We start from the raw sequence: 17,798 nt of genomic DNA, 5'->3' as shown, positions 1-17,798 counted from the left end.
TTTTCTACGTTTGCTTATCGCTTATGTAAGCAAAAATACATAGATTGTCGTGGGGTTTTTTAATAACACAGGCCATAATGTTTCTTCCAGAATAATTTTACTCCGGGGGGGGGGGGGGGGGGACGACGACTTGATATTTCCGGGGGGGGGGGGGCAACTTTTTTCGGGGGGGGGGGGTGGCGGACACTGGTAAAAGTATATCTCACTTCATAAAAATGTAAGCAGCATGTTGATAATTAAAAAAAAAAACAAGAGCGTAGAATTGCAATTATTTTTCTACCAAGGAAACATATTTTATGGTAGTATCGTCTCGCATTGGCCTACATCTACATTTATGCTGTCTTGTAACCTGTAACTCGCAAGAGCGCACACGACTCAATACTCATACCGGTGGATAGACTTCTGCTGTGCGGCATCGAGAGTTGCCTCACAAAGGGGTCAGAGGTTATGTTGCTGTAAACATGATATAGGCCACGCCCAGTTACTTAGGTTCATGTTACATTGAACTTAGTTCGCTTCAGAAAATAAACAATCATCTTTTCCCGTTCGTTCCTAAGACACATGGGGCAGATGTAATAGAGTTCGTCTCCTTCGGAGACCTCGGCATTTGAAGTTATAGTGTGGTCTGCACTATGCCCAGCCGCCTTTGTTTCCCTAACGTAAGTTAGAGACCCATCAGAGCAGGGTGGAGTCCAGGTGCGTAGCATACCCATTCATATCTTTATTCACGTTTAGTGAAAAAGGACCCCCCCCCCCCCCACACACACCACACATCAGTCACCGTTAATAGTTTTTTTCCCCCGTATCACAAATAATTTGTCGAAAGCCCTCCGTAGAACCAAGTAGCTTTCTATTTTCTTAAGTTTGACAGTAATGAAGTTCGGAATAAGCGTGTTATTTTATTTTTTTCTAGCCGATTTAAGGTCGGCGCCCGGGGCACCCCACCCGCCCTCCCCTAGCTACGCCTCTGGTGGAGTCAGGGAGATTCTACTGGCTTGAGACTTTCGGGTTAGTAGTCTAGTTCTCTACCGCTAGGCCACGGCGTCCCATAAAATGAAAAAAGATGCCATCAAAGTGACTCAAACACCCGGTTTTCTTTACTTAGCATAGTTTGTTTACAGGTCTTTAGTATTATAATTATTTATAAACATTCATCGGCATAATAATGTAGGTATCCCCAGTCGCCTTTACTTTCTGTAATATGAGTCTACTTGAGGGCTAGGTGGACTCGAGACTTCTGGGTTAGTAGTTGAAACACTCACTCCTTAACTTTACATTAGACCCACTTAATTTATTTTAAGTTATAAAGATATATTATATAATTTAGGACTTGGGGCTTCAATAACACAAGTAAATCAAAAATATACTAATCCATCTCTTATTAATAAGACAACAGCTCAGTAAAGCCATAGAGTCGATACCACCAAGTACGTTCCATTGTGTTTAATGTGTGAAACCAGCACTATGTTTTTGCCCAAAGACTTGTAGGTGACAGCTCATTTATTGACAAAGGGCAGTAACCGACATCTGATGATCCTGAAAGATATTGAGTTGCTTTACTTTGTAACCAATCCAATTATTTTCCTAGGAAATTTTTTCAGTGACTGTTAGTAAGGAGCAGTAGAGTGCTGGACTGTCTGACACATGTGATACACATGGGATGCCTGGACTGTCTGACACATGGGATGCCTGGGCTGTCTGACATGGGATGCCTGGACTGTCTGACACATGGGATGCCTGGACTGTCTGACACATGTGATGCCTGGACTATCTGACACATGGGATGCCTGGACTGTCTGACACATGGGATGCCTGGACTGTCTGACACATGGGATGCCTGGACTGTCTGACACATGGGATGCCTGGACTGTCTGACACATGGGATGCCTGGACTGTCTGACACATGGGATGCCTGGACTGTCTGACACACGGGATGCCTGGACTGTCTGACACACGTGATGCCTGGACTGTCTGACATGGGATGCCTGGACTGTCTGACACATGTGATGCCTGGACTATCTGACACATGGGATGCCTGGACTGTCTGACACATGGGATGCCTGGACTGTCTGACACATGGGATGCCTGGACTGTCTGACACATGGGATGCCTGGACTGTCTGACACACGGGATGCCTGGACTGTCTGACACATGGGATGCCTGGACTGTCTGACACATGTGATGCCTGGACTGTCTGACACATAGGATGCCTGGACTGTCTGACACATGTGATGCCTGGACTGTCTGACACATGTGATGCCTGGACTGTCTGACACATGGTATGCCTGGACTGTCTGACACATGTGATGCCTGGACTGTCTGACACATGTGATGCCTGGACTATCTGACACATGGGATGCCTGGACTGTCTGACACATGGGATGCCTGGACTGTCTGACACACGGGATGCCTGGACTGTCTGACACATGGGATGCCTCATGCCTGGACTGTCTGACACATGTGATGCCTGGACTGTCTGACACACGGGATGCCTGGACTGTCTGACACACGGGATGCCTGGACTGTCTGACACACGTGATGCCTGGACTGTCTGACACACGGGATGCCTGGACTGTCTGACACATGGGATGCCTGGACTGTCTGACACACGGGATGCCTGGACTGTCTGACACACGGGATGCCTGGACTGTCTGACACATGGGATGCCTGGACTGTCTGACACATGGGATGCCTGGACTGTCTGACACATGGGATGCCTGGACTGTCTGACACATGGGATGCCTGGACTGTCTGACACATGGGATGCCTGGACTGTCTGACACACGGGATGCCTGGACTGTCTGACACACGTGATGCCTGGACTGTCTGACACACGTGATGCCTGGACTGTCTGACACACGGGATGCCTGGACTGTCTGACACATGGGATGCCTCATGCCTGGACTGTCTGACACATGGGATGCCTGGACTGTCTGACACAAGGGATGCCTGGACTGTCTGACACATGGGATGCCTCATGCCTGGACTGTCTGACACATGTGATGCCTGGACTATCTGACACATGGGATGCCTGGACTGTCTGACACATGGGATGCCTGGACTGTCTGACACACGGGATGCCTGGACTGTCTGACACATGGGATGCCTGGACTGTCTGACACACGGGATGCCTGGACTGTCTGACACACGGGATGCCTGGACTGTCTGACACATGGGATGCCTGGACTGTCTGACACATGGGATGCCTGGACTGTCTGACACACGGGATGCCTGGACTGAGTTTGATAACCTCCCCAATAAAACCGTTAAGAAAGTGCCAGTTCCTCCCAAAAATAATAACAACACTTTAAGGAAAGAAAGCAATAATGAGGAAGATAATCTCTTAGCGTAAGTGTAAATGCTTTTTAAATATAGAGACATTTCTATTTGATATAAACTTACATTTTTACAAAATTTTGAATTTTACTTTTAATGCCTGTAAGTATTTTAATTTTAAAAGCCTTACAATAATTTGTCTAGAGAAGTGTTGATTTTAAACAATTGAATACTGAGAATAAATAGCAAAGATTCATCTACATCAACCCAACTTACCTCTACAGAAGCATCTTACCAAAAATGAATCAACCACCAAAACACTGGTAGGTCTTCAGCATCTTCAGCCAAACAACATTACAATATTACATCAGTAAAGCAAGGTATTTGTCAGGTAAGACAATTTTATATAAAAATAAAAGTTTATCTACTTTTCATAATTTTAATTTTAACTTTAGTTTAAGAACTTAAGTTATTCAAAGTTAATGTTTAGTTTTTTTTTTTTGTTAGAGAATTAAGTTAAAAATAAATTCAGCAGTTAATTTTTTGTATGTTTTGAAACAATTTTTGTAATTTGTGGCAAAGCTATTTTATGGGCATGTTTTGGAAAGGACTGACTTTTCTGTGGGGATGTGTGATGAAAGAAAGAGACCAAAAGTACACAAAGGGTTGCATCTTTTGGATTACCTCTAAATAGTTGTAGCAATTTTCATCATAAATAATTATAATTATTAATCCCAAGAACTGTACCAGGCGAGACAGTGCAGTCCCAAGGGTAAAGCCTTTGTTGCAGAATTCCAGTCCAGTCCTAAACCTAAGCTGTCTTTTCAAATAATTATAAGATTTACTTTCAATTTTTATAATATGAACCAGTTCTAAATTGTTTTCTTTTGCTGCCTGACTCTAAAATAAGTTTTTTTTATAATTATTTACTTCTTAACATTAATAAGAAAACATTTTTTTAAGATTATAAAAAAAAACCTCACAAATTAAATTCAAATTGTATTTCTCAAATATAGAGTATAAGCAAAAGATGTGAGAATGTTATGTAAATACTGAAACAATGTTTATGTAAATCTTGTATTTTAAAAAATACTTTTTGGCTATTAATGGTTTAAAGAAAAGTTTTCCTAACCATACATTTTAATTTTTATATATTATCATTACATACATTGTAAAAAATGTTTACAAATTAAATTTTCAGGTGCTGCATAAGGGTAACGTTGGAAAAAGGGGGTGCCACTCCCAGCTGTTGGAGCTAACAAAAAACCTACAGGATCCTCAAATTATGGACTAGGTCCAAGGCGAACTGATTGGACATCAAAGTGAGTTCTCAGCTAACAGCTGATGCAGGGAGTCTGTCTATGAAACTTCCTTTTGTTTACTCATTTCTTGATATAATTTTAAGTAGATTTGGGAATTACACTGAAAGATTGTTTGATTGGTGAGGAAATTAAGTTTTACTTATAATAGTCAAAATAATTTTCATCATAAACTCCATATTTTTATCAACTACAAGACAATGCTGAAAGTAAACTGCATTCTCAGGATAAAAATTTTTATTTACAAATTAGAATCTAATAATTAAAAATGTCTGCCACAAGTCAATTTTGCCATGTTATTTTGATTAACAATGATGTTTTATTTTCTTTCAAAAGTTTTTTGAAAATGATTTTCTGGATCAATAAAAGGTGCATGGCAAAATTGTTACGAAGCTTAAAAGCATCTTTTAATTTATTCTAATTAGTTTTTAAAAAGTAAAAAAAAATATAAATATTTTTTTTTATTTGTAGGAAACTTTTAAGCAGGTATTATGTGTTGATTTAGAAATTTTCAAAAGTCATCCACATTTTATGTATGCCTATACATTACAAAACATTACAAAAAAAAACATAATTGTATTTGAAAATAAATTAATTTATTGATTTGAAATTTGTTTTGTTGAATATATTTTATTCTTTTTCTTTGATGTTTACATCCACATTTTATGTATGCCTATATATCACAAAACATTTCAAAACAAATACATAATTGTAATTGAAAATAAATTAATTTAATGATTTGACATTTGTTTTGCTAAATATATTTTATTCTTTTTTCTTTGATGTTTACATATTATCGAAACAGCACTTAATAACACTTATTTTTTACTCTTAAACAAAATTTAATAATCTTTCTATAGTTGTTTTTTAAAACTCCATTAACAAATGAACCCTAGAAATCCTGTAATAAACATAAGTATGGGTTAATTTGTTTTACAAAATTTTGAATGTATTTAGAAATCTCATTTTATGTTATTTTAATATTACTTATTTAATGATGATCTTTTAAAATAAACAATATCTTTCTTTTTTATATCAAGTATTGTGTTTTTAAATAGAAAAATGATGTTTTGAAATTTAACAGCCTATATTTTCAGTTTTATGTTTGTGATATCAAAACTATAACATTAAAAATTGATACTTTGAAATTTATTCTGAAAGTTTAAAAAATAGGAAAGTTTTAAAATTCCTGTAAGAATGCAAACAAATTTCAGTCCAGTAGGAATGTAAACATGGTGCAGATCTATGCGAAAATTGTTATTTCCTGTACAAATGTACACATGTTACAGTTCCTGATAGAGAACTTCGATTTACAAAAGCAAAATGTTCACATGATTTAAACATCTATCATATGTTTAATATTTATCATAGCTCTGAATACATTGAAACTAACAAAGATAAGCACCAAATACTTTAAATGTTGGTAAAGCAACAAAATGGTTTGCCATGTACAACTTAACAACTTTTCTACACCAAACTGCTGCTTGCAAGAGTCTGGGTGGATCAGTTATCAACATCAGCAATGCATCTTATATTATATACTAAATTATGCCTAAATTAGAGATCAATGGTACAAACACCTGGTTACTAGTCAGGTTAGATGGGAATTTCCTCAGCTAGATTATCAACCACTGATGTTTTAAAAAAAAATATGTAACAAAATACATATCTATAAATCCAAACGACTTCTTTAGAACTGGTCCTTTCCGTCACCTTTAATCCACTAGTTGGCGTTTTTTCCTTCTAGACACACTGCAAGTATAAAAAAAAAAAAAACTAGTTACCCTTTCGTTTCAAAATGAAATTAAACTGAATGTAAATTTTTTTAAGGAATGTGATGCAAATAAGTTTGCTATTAGGCAGAAAGGGGTCTATTTGACACCCCAAAAAACCAAAATAAAATAACTAAAGTAGAAATCACATAAATGTTATCTTACGGGCATAGACTCTGGCCAGTATTTCATCATCCAGATAAGGCAAGGTATCAAAGGTTCTAGAAATAAAAACATTCTTGTCACTTCCAGCTATTTCTGTGAGCTCTCCAAGAAGATTGACCTGTTCACCAATTCCAACACAGATAATGTTTATTCTCTGACTACGAATGGTAGCTGCAATTCTTTTACCTAAATCGAAACAAAAAACACAGTTTTAAAATTCTCAGCCATTCACTATATTTCATATTTTAAACATTATTACTTAATAATACTTAATATTACTTACAGCAAAATAGAAACAGTGGCGTATGCAGGGGGGGGGTTAGGGGGGGTCATAACCCCTCGGTATATATATAAAAAGTATGAGGGGGGTGCAAATCGAAAGTTTGAGGGGGGGGGGTGCAAATCGAAAGTTTGAGGGGGGGGGGGTGCAAATCGAAAGTTTGTCCCCGGGTAAAAATTGGAAACCCCCCCCATGAGACGATCCTGGCTACGCCACTGAATAGAAACGATTGTTTTCTTTGATAACCAACTAACTCCATAAATCTATATTTTACAGGAGAAAAACTAATTTTTTCATTTCAAAAATTTTCAGGCAAATATATGAGGTATCACACTTCATAATATAATATAGCATTTCAATGTTTTACTGTTATGATTTTAGAAAAAATATAGCACTTTTAAAAAGTTAGTCAGTTAGTTATAGGGACCTAAAACTTTTGCTGCAAAACAATTTTTTACATGGTTTTAAAAATAATTGAATCTGAACCAAATACAAATGACAATGCTGTAATAAGAGACCAATAGACACAAGAAGCTTACATGAGGTGAGAGGGTCAGGCAGCAAATAGGTGATCAAGAACATGATTTTTACTGAATTTCGCCTTGCCCCTTTCTCCTCAGAAAACAAGTCCTCATTGATTATAAACTGAAGGGCTCTATCAGTTTGTGAACCTTGTTGGAGATGATTGAATTGTAAAATGTCCTGTGGATTGAGATTATCAAATAATATCACATTTATAAATTATAGATGCACCATTTTCTATACATCTATTCACAACCAATAATAGCAGCAGATTTATCTTTAATAATTCATAATTTAAAAATATATTTTTCTTACAGAAACTGCTTCATCTCTTGTCAAATCTCCGTTGAATGCTGACATTAAATGAGTTTCAGAACTAAAGATTATTGAGGAAGTTCTTAATTGTGATTCCCGGGTAGGAAATTTGAAAACTATTAGAGAGGTTAGACGTAGAATTTTGTTGTAGTGAACACAGGGAATGCTTTTTGATGATTCAATGATGAAAAGAGCATCTGCATCTACATAAAAAAGTTTGTAAATAGAAAAATTCATTATAAACATTAGTAAATTAAAAACAAAATTATAATTGATGTGAAAACATATTCCTGACTTATCCAGACAATTTTTAAAAATATACAGTCGTCTTACAAATATTTAAGTTTAAAAGACCATGTCTCACTTTCTACTAGTAAACAAGTTCACTGCTTCTAAATATACACGATCATCTTAAAATAGTGCGTCATCCTGCAACAAAGTATAGGACTCTAGGCTGCCTACCCAAAAAAAAAATTATTTCCTTAAGGAGAGCATAGATTTTCCGTAATAATAGGATACTGTCCGTAACTTTCAGTATTTCTTTACATTTTTAATACAATTTAAATAAGACCAATTTTATATTATCACAAAACTTATAAGCGTGATGATGGCACTCTGTGAGGTTACGGTATGCATGCTTTTTATTTCAAAGAAATTGACTAATTTAAAAAAAAACAGAGCAAAATTCAGCGTGTAAGGCGACAATGGAAAATCTAAAGTAGCAACTGTTCTTGCTATGAGTAGTCTGACGTATGCTATGGGCCTTCACTACCGATATCTAAACCGATGTGAACTCAGTGACCGCTCAACCGTGTCAGGATATTTTTACCGCTCATGAGAAAACAAGAGAGGCCGATGACACGGCGGGTTATGATGTTTAGAATTAGCATATTTGTTGAAAGAAATTGAAAATCGACATTTTATCTAGGTAATATCTGGAAGAAAAGGTTATTTTAAAAAAATGATCCATGATTGATCTAGATGGGCCTAGATCTAGTTGTTTAGTAAAAAAACTATTTTTACCCATAATTCCACCCCAGCTATGCTTCGCATTTTACCCACACCCAGAAATTTTTTAAAATAAATATAAACCTACGCTCTCATAATTTATTATTTGATGATTTAAACTTCCTGAAAAATAAAGAGTAGATCTAGATATAGTTTTAATTTTAATAGAGATATTTTCCATGTGAAACCAGAAACCAATGATCAAGGCAAGACCACAGACCATTCACGGGGCCAATAAACTTCACAACATAGACCCTACAACTACCACCCAACATGACATTACGTGAAGGGAGGGGGACTGATACAGAAGATGCTTGAAATAACACAGCTGAAATTTTAACTAGCTAAATATAGATTAAAACTAAAACTCAGACCGGTAACATTAAGTTTTGCCACAAGAAACAACAAATTTCATCGCTAAGTCTATTTTGATCTCTACTGAAAGCAAAACCTTTGCGGCATAATCATAATTCCGTAACCTGGGTTTCAAAATCATAAAGATACGGGCAAAACCGTACAAGTAGGCAGCCGTTCCTAATACTAAAGTTAACTGCTTTCTTTTAATTAATAGGATTCACCCAAATGTGCAGAGATTAGTTTAAAGAACTTTACCTATATCAGCAATTCCCAAATGCCTTATGCCTCTGCCATTAACAAATCTTGCTCCAATTTCCCTTCGAAACTGGACAGTGCGCTTCCATAGGCAATATCCTTTATATGGATTAAACAATGTTTTGGTCAAATAAAGGAACAAGGCATCAGGCCACTGATACAAACATCTGGCCACAGGAACAAGACATATGGCCACTGGTACAAACATTTGGCCACAAGAACAAGACATCAGGCCACTGGTACAAACATCTGGCCACAAGAACAAGACATTAGGCCATGGGTACAAACATCTGGCCACAGGAACAAGACATCAGGCCATGGGTACAACAACTGGCCACAGGAACAAGACATATGGCCACTGGTACAAACATTTGGCCACAAGAACAAGGCATCAGGCCACTGGTACAAACATCTGGCCACAAGAACAAGACATCAGGCCATGGGTACAACAACTGGCCACAGGAACAAGACATATGGCCACTGGTACAAACATTTGGCCACAAGAACAAAACATCAGGCCACTGGTACAAACATCTGGCCACAAGAACAAGACATCAGGCCATGGGTACAAACATTTGGCCACAAGAACAAAACATCAGGCCACTGGTACAAACATCTGGCCACAAGAACAAGGCATCAGGCTACTGGTACAAACATTTGGCCACAAGAACAAGACATCAGGCCACTGGTACAAACATCTGGCCACAGGCTAATCCCTTGGGTGGTTGTAAAATGGTGTTTGTAACTAGCACCTAGTCACCTAAGCCCCCTTTAATAAGCAACCAAAGTAATATTTCCCTTAAGAATAAACAACAGAATACCAGCAAACATTATAGAAATGATAGTTCAGTATCTGCTCCTCTAAAATATAACAACTACAATCTGATTAAATCCAATAAGCTTAACATTAATTAAATGATAGTGCACCTTACCAGATATGACAGCTATGGCAATAACCACAAGGAAGAATATTATCTTGTTGTAATGGGTTTGTGTAGTAGTTTGTGTAGTAGTTTGTGTAGTTTCCTGTTGTTTTATTTTACACACAGTTCTGCCTCCTGGATAATCAATACAATCTACCAGTTCAAATCTTTCCAAACCTAGAGATAAGACGTACACACATGTTCAGCTGTATACTATAAAGGTGTAATAGACTGGTTTTGTATTTATCTAGTTTGGCCTATTATATATTTATACTAGACAGATTTTAAAGCAAATATTTGTAGTCCTAGCCTATACAGTTTAAACTTGATTCAGAGCGGGTGATTAAAAAAATGGAAAATAATTCTCACAAAAATAAAAGGAAAAAAAGCTGTTTTTTAATAATACATTGTTTTGATTTGTGAATATAAAAAAAGAACAGCAAACACCTTTTTGCTTCATTTGCTTTTACGTGAGAATTATTACACATACCTCCTATGTTTGGATTTCATTATCAAATTAGATGATTAGCCTTAAAAAAAATATTTTCAAAAGAAATTACCATTTGTTGCACAGAGTAGTGTCAGGAATATAAATGTCTTTAGAACAGAAGACAACATCTGCAAAAGTATTTTATAAATATACAGATACACACACACACACACATATATATATATATGTATATATATATATATATATATATATATATATATATATATATATATATATATATATATATATATATATATATATATATATATATACATATATATATATCCTTTAAATAAACATTTATATTTTTAAACTGTAATAGGGTCAGGTTGAGTTCCCAGTGAAAGAGCGGGTTGGAAATAGAAAGCTATAGGCAGAACTAGGGCAGAAAAAAAATTACTTTTTTTATTGGAATTTAAGTGAATGTTGGTTTACGCATGGTTTTCAAGGTTTTATGATACAATTCACGGTTTAATCCATTTGCGGCTGGAATTCAAGGCTTTTTCAAAGCGTTGAGTTTTTTTTCTGAATTCAATGCTTTTTCAAGAATTCACGGTCCACTACCAACCATGTAAAATTAACCTAGAAGTTGTATGCTCTGTTAGAAAGACTTAAGTAAAAAAAATTAGCTGGCGCATGAATAACCCTTTTTTTTCCTGAAAAACTCTTAATTAGGCTAGGCCTCTAGATTCTATATTGTAAATGGTATAGTAAACTATAGCCTATGGCTATATTTATCAAGTATTTCCGTTTGCGTACGTAATCACTATAGATCCGGTTCATTTTTGGTGTGCCCATCAAAAAATGAAAATTAAGTTGTCAGTTCAATAATCAAATGTACTTAATTTAGATCTAAATTGATCTCCCTAGAAATTACTCAGAATGACATGATGCCGATTTGAGCTGAAATGGCTTGAAATCGATAAAATATTGAAATTGATTTAAAAAGTGTTAATTCCAAGCAAAAAATCAGCAAAACTCAAGAGATGATTGCTTTTTCCATTGCAGATATTTTTTCTGCCGGAAAATATCTGAAATTTTCTGCTTGGAAAAATAATTGTCATTTTTCCGCAGATCGACATTTTCGTGGATAGTAGCCTATATTCAATAAACACTCCCTAAAAGAAACTGACCTTGCTGGACCCATTACTGGTTTTGAACATGGCTACCAGGTTGCGGACCAGCCATGTTTTGGTGATGTCCTGATCCTTAAAATCCACTTCATGTTTCACTTCCGTCTCTGGAAACTGCTCACTTCCTGGCAACAATGGCAGTGGACCTTTTCGTCCATTTTCTCCCAGTGCTAAGCAGGCAAAGGATGTTTTAGATAAGTTTTCATCAGTAAGAAGTGTGGCTGTAAAACATTGGAAAAATTAATTTGAAATTTTGCTACATAAGCGATAGAAGAAAAACAAACTTGTAGCTTCATTTAAAAATACTTTACCAATGGTTGTTACACATTTTTCCTTAGCTATGCTTGGATTGCCTGAAATTCTGTAATAGAAAAAAGTAAAGATATTATTTGCAGGATATGTTTAGGTTTTAACCAATAATAACTTAGTAAACATGCTCTGGTCACAAGAATAGGTCTGGGTGTATTAAGTGTATATAAATCTAAAAGCATTAGACAGTGAAGATTAAAATGTAGCTATACCACTAGGTAAAAGATTGGTGTGATGTAGCCTACATTTGAAACTTACAAGTCTCCTGCCCCCAGCTTAAGGATGCTTCTTGATGGAATGTGGTCACTAGAAAATACAGTAACTCCATGCTGAATGGTCACCACTAGCACTTGAGGCTCATCCTGGACAGATAAAGCATTAGAAATAAAGAAAGGGACTCACTTCAACAAAGTAACATTTTTTTTTCTTCCTATATCATTAGAGTCATGATAAGAGATTGGGCAAGGATTATATATTGGAGCAGTATTAGGTCTGGTCAAGGATCAGAGCAGTATATTAATAGCCACTGAAAGATCACTTAGATATGCACAACCTGCAGTAAGTAGAAAATATAAGGGACTACAGAGCTACTGGATATTGTACAAGCTTCTATTATACATCAGAAATATTGTGTTCATATTCTATTATTCTTATTAAAGACAAAAGACTAATCTTGTTTTGCTTTACTAACAGAGATTTACTAAATTGTGGGACTTAACATGTTAAAATATCAAATCTGATATGCATTGGTACATTTTTTGCTTTAAACAACAGTCTAATTAAACACCATTGGCAAACAGTCATTACTATGATGAGCAAAATTATGTGCCAAATTAGAAACTGATGCACACTGTAACAACATGAATTCTTTGTTGTTGTGGGTTAGTTTTCACACAGGAATACAAGCAATAGTGGCAACTTCAAATGATGACTTTATTTACACTATATACAGTGAGAATGATAAATCCATAGTTATTCATGGTAAATCCATATTAGAAGATACTCAACAAGTACAGTCACAGTCACGACTCCAAGTCATGGAGACATCTTACATTCACTGCCACAGTTCAAGTCCCAAGTCCTAGCACACAACACCCGTTCACCTTTTTTTCTCCCTTTTATACGGTCCATTCTCTCCCCTTACGTACATGAGCGATCTCACCCAAAAACATGAAAAAACACATGACGATAGCTCAGACAGTCCTTCCGCTAGCCAGGTACTCTTCATTCATGCAAAACACAATATAATAAAGATACATAATAATACAGTCTGTGACACACACAAAAAAATATTACTACAATTTACAATAAGTAAAAATTCTGTAAATCAAAATAATCAGCAGAAAATCTTAATAAAAATAGCATGTACCAAAATATGAAAATATACATCTCTAGTAACATGATCTGGCATTTCAGCCCTTAATATCAAAACAAAAGAATATAAAAAACTACATCAGCATAACTACAGCTCAACTAAAAATACCTTGTCAACATTGTGAAGCAGTAAAGCTTCTAAAAGTTGTCTGTTGGTATCATCCAGATTACAGTAAGCCTGGGACATCAAGGACAAAGCTTCTTGTACTGCCAATTGTGTGTCTCCCTCTTCCTGTCATTTAAAAGAGAAAATGGCTTATTAAAAACATAAACATGAGACTAAAGAAACTGGAGTGGTTTATATATTTTTTTTAGTGATAATGTTAACAACAGCAGAGTTTTGTATTTTACTTTAAATAAACACAAGGTGGATAAAAGATCTAACATGAAGTATATTTTCAAGTATATTTATTTTCTAAAAATAGTCAATCATTTTAATCATATAAAAAGTGATGTAGGTAAATCACAATTTTAAACATACTAAATATGTAAATCAGATTTGAAAAGTGATTTAGGAAACCAAACAGTTCTTGAAAATAAAAGAACTCATATTGAATATAATGGCCTAATTGTTAAAAATAAAGTTATACTAAAGTAATATATTCTTGCCTGGCACATGTAATCAAAGAAAATTTGTAGCGCTTGAATATCTTTGGTCAACTTATTAGATGAACATCTTGTAATTTTGCCTACAGCAACAAAGACCAGACTTCTCAGTTTAACATCCTGCTGATAAGATTTGTATGTGCAATATTATTACATTTTTTAAAAAGAACTAGTGCACTAAATTATGTCTAATATTTTAACTAAATTTACAAAATTTTAAGTCACCATCCTTTACTTTCTAAAAATCTCCTGCAAATAATTAAAATTTACTTTTAAAGACATTGTTAGTCTTATCCAACAAACAAACAGTTTTATCCAACAAATTCACAATGTATGTACTGCTGGTTATTTGTGTGTAGTTTTATTTGGTTAACAAGCAATTTCTAACTTCTCTTCTGGGAGTGATAGTTAATGAAGAATTTTACTTTTTTGTTGTTGCATTACTTTCAACATAAAAAAATCTCAATACAGCTCATTTGATAAATGTAAAGAAAAAATAAGTCTTTTAATAAGTAGCTAAAGAAATCCTAAGACAAGTTGAGCTACTTCCTGTGTCTGTACTGAGCAATAACCAAGGTAAACATAATACTCTAACAGGAAACACAAAACTACAAAGCAGAGAGTGGTTGACTGTTTTATAAGAATGAGATTGAAAATTTAGAAAAAAATGCTAGCTTTTTGGGATCAGTTCAAGCAGTTAAAAAGACTTATAGAAAAGTTATTTTCTATTATGGTATACAGTCTTTATTGACCATAAATGCCTAAAGAAATATTTTTTCTAAAAAGCAAATTTAATAGGAAGCTCTTTATTGATGAAACAATCATGACAGTGGACCCACAATGCTCCTGAAATACATCTTTAGTGGAAATAAAAATAAATAGAATATCACTAGCATTTAAAATAGATCTTAAAAAAAAAAGAACTTAATCCTCCAAAAAATTAACTTCATTTTCTACTTGACTCTTGCTTTTTAGTCTAATTTTAATGTGAGCAAGAAGCTTAAGTACCTAAGTGGAACAACAATTTTTAAAAATAAAACCAGCCAACTATAATTTCAGATGAAAATAATTTTACTACACTTCATAACTTCATATTTTGGGGAAAAAAATATCTTAAGAATTGTGTTGTTTTGAAATTTAATAGCTAAAAATCTAAAGAAATTGTATACATTCTTTAAATTTAAAGTGAAAAAATACTTGTATTTCTGATTTTGATATGACAAATTATTTTCACAATGAAACAAGTCTCATCTGTACTTCTAAGATCATTTAGTTGAATTATATGATACAGATTGACGTCTCAATAGCATATTTTGATTCCACTTATTCCAAAAGAAAGTTAGAAACACAACAATCTTATTAATAATGAGAATACCTTGGATCTGACTGCTTCATCTGAGCTATTCAACTTTAAAATTAAGGGAGCTAAAAATTTGCCAAAAGGCATCTGAAACTGTTCATCACTTTCAGCAGATCTAATACGCCAGAATACTTGCTTGACAAGAGCTGGAAAAAAGATAGTTGGAAAATTTTAAAATAAAATTATACTGCATCACTTTTTGTTGTGAACTAACAATCAACAAGTAAATATATTCTAGTTGTATAATATAATAAATTAAAGTGAATGGCCCTATATTTTAGTTTTTGAAAATTTCAATTAAATGGAAAGATATTAAGATATTTATTTACAATTTTCAACAACGTAAATGGCATTAGCATAACCTAAATTGATTGGATATACCCTCCTATTCAATAACTATTGTAACTTTAATTTAAGGATTAAAGGAGCATGCATATATTATGATGATATCTATATACTATAAAAATAGTTTTTTATTTGAAAATGAAATCAGCTTATGTACAGTACATGTGAGTGATGTGGTAAATGTGAGGGTGGGAGATGCGTGTGTGTGGTGGGAAGAGAGGGATTGGGCATGCAATGTTGTGTTGTATTTAAAATTAATAGATAGGCCTATAGTTTCTAAGCATTAGAGTATGTTTTATAAAATGAAAAATTACTTTAAACATTTGTAAGACAACCTAATTATAAAACTAGTATGTATAGGCCTACATAATGAGATTGTTTTTTAGCTTATAAATTTAACTCTATGCAACAAGCACATGACTGTTATTAATGTTTTGAGCTTATATTATATTATATATTTAACTCAATGTAACAAGCACATTGATTGGCTGAGGTCTTGTTCTACTAGGGAATCTAGATATCTATCTTATGAATCGGATGGAGTATTTTGGATATACCTATGCATGTTATGTAGGACAACAGGATTCATCAAGAAACTCCCCCCCCCCCCCCTCCCATTCATTGGCTGGTGAAGTTCAGTGTACTTTAGCAATATCCACAGAAGACACATTTTATGTCTTATGATCAACTCATTCAATGACTATCATTAGGACGTTAGCAAAACCAAAAATAAAGTAAAATCAAGTAAGTTAGGCCTTTTCATAAAATTTAGGAGAAGTTGGAATAGTTCAGAAGAATTCAGGGAACACTGACAGAGTTAAAAACCTCCTAAATAAATAAATAATAAATACTTAAACGAGTCTTTTATTGAAGTGATTATCATAAAAGTTTTCAGACATACCGCTTTCCACTTGTGCAAAGGAAGTCATTTTTTTTTAAAAATCTTAATGACAGGAATAAGAGATCTAGTCTAGATCTAGATTCTAGATTAGATCTAGAATCTACTTTTCACTTTGGTTTGTTTACTGTACACATTTATTGTAGATTCTAATATTGATGTTACTGCAGCCGTTATAATAGTTATGTGATTAGGCAAAACAATTTCGTTTCGTTTCTTTTCCGGTGATGCTTTTGATGCTTTGGTAACACTTTTACGTACGAGTTTTAAAAAAAAAAGATTTTCTCTCTAAGCCTAGGCCCAATACACACATTGTCATGCAAATTATCTATGTGATTGCGCGATTGTAGTCTGTGGTGCTAAGCTCAATAAAATGTCATGAAGTTCCACCCATACACTACAACTACAAGCCACAGACTATAATTATAAGCGGCATGGGCGGAGCGAGGGGGGGGGGGGGCGGGGGTGCGGACCGCACCGGGTGACACCATTTAGGGGGGTGACACCAAGGTAAAAAATAGCAAAATATATAGAGAAAAACTCGAGGGGGGGGGTGCAAATTGAATGTTTGAGGGGGGGGGTGCAAATCGAAAACTTGAGGGGGGGGGTGCAAATCGAAAGTTTGAGGGGGGTGCAAATCGAAAATTTGAACGTTTGTCCCTGGGAAGGGTCTCTATGCCTCTGGGGGGTGACACCATTAAGTGCCGCACCGGGTGACACCCGACCTCGCTACGCCACTGATAAGCGGCATGATATGCCGGTGTACAAAATTGGCAAGTTTTCATAATTTTGTCATTTAGAAAATCAAATTACGAGAACGTTCCTCACTACACAAACTCATCAAAAGGCTTAAGTCATATAGACCCTAGATCTAGATTTGACCATAGGGGGTTTGACCACAGCGGAGCTTTGATCATAGGGGGTTTGACCATAAGGGGTTTGACCACAGCGGGGCTTTGACCATAACGGAGCTTTGACCATAGGGGGTTTGACCATAGGGTCTTTGGTCACAGGTGGTTTGTCAACGTGTGTTTTATCTCATGCGCTGTGTCCAGCTTTAAACACAGGTGTTTTTAGCGCAATTTCCATTC

The 17,798-nt window shown here is 35.1% G+C and overlaps 1 protein-coding gene across 4 annotated transcripts; it reads right to left on the bottom strand.

The window, feature by feature from the left end:
• Positions 1-5,728: 5,728 nt before the first annotated feature.
• Positions 5,729-16,920, bottom strand: LOC131949012 (uncharacterized). 4 transcript variants are annotated; one of them, XM_059310763.1, is made up of 14 exons: positions 16,711-16,920; positions 15,480-15,610; positions 14,108-14,227; positions 13,608-13,730; positions 12,383-12,486; positions 12,127-12,176; positions 11,816-12,036; positions 10,753-10,810; positions 10,202-10,369; positions 9,270-9,368; positions 7,650-7,852; positions 7,352-7,514; positions 6,533-6,718; positions 5,729-6,347 (listed from the first exon to the last, which is right to left on the bottom strand). In XM_059310763.1, exons 1-14 carry the CDS (start codon positions 16,736-16,738, stop codon positions 6,319-6,321), a joined length of 1,683 nt encoding a protein of 560 aa, XP_059166746.1. In that variant the 5' UTR covers positions 16,739-16,920; the 3' UTR covers positions 5,729-6,318. The 4 variants fall into 4 exon arrangements, with proteins under 4 accessions (XP_059166746.1, XP_059166748.1, XP_059166747.1 ...); XM_059310765.1 differs by having other exon boundaries at positions 11,816-11,985; XM_059310764.1 differs by having other exon boundaries at positions 14,108-14,224.
• Positions 16,921-17,798: the final 878 nt, after the last annotated feature.

This window comes from Physella acuta, unplaced genomic scaffold (assembly GCF_028476545.2).
Source record: "Physella acuta isolate Inbredline_101_S28 unplaced genomic scaffold, ASM2847654v3 ptg000669l, whole genome shotgun sequence".
In the NCBI taxonomy this organism is placed as follows: Eukaryota; Metazoa; Mollusca; class Gastropoda; family Physidae; genus Physella; species Physella acuta.
Note: the sequence above shows the minus strand (reverse complement) of the source record. Positions and strands in the feature narration are given on the sequence as shown.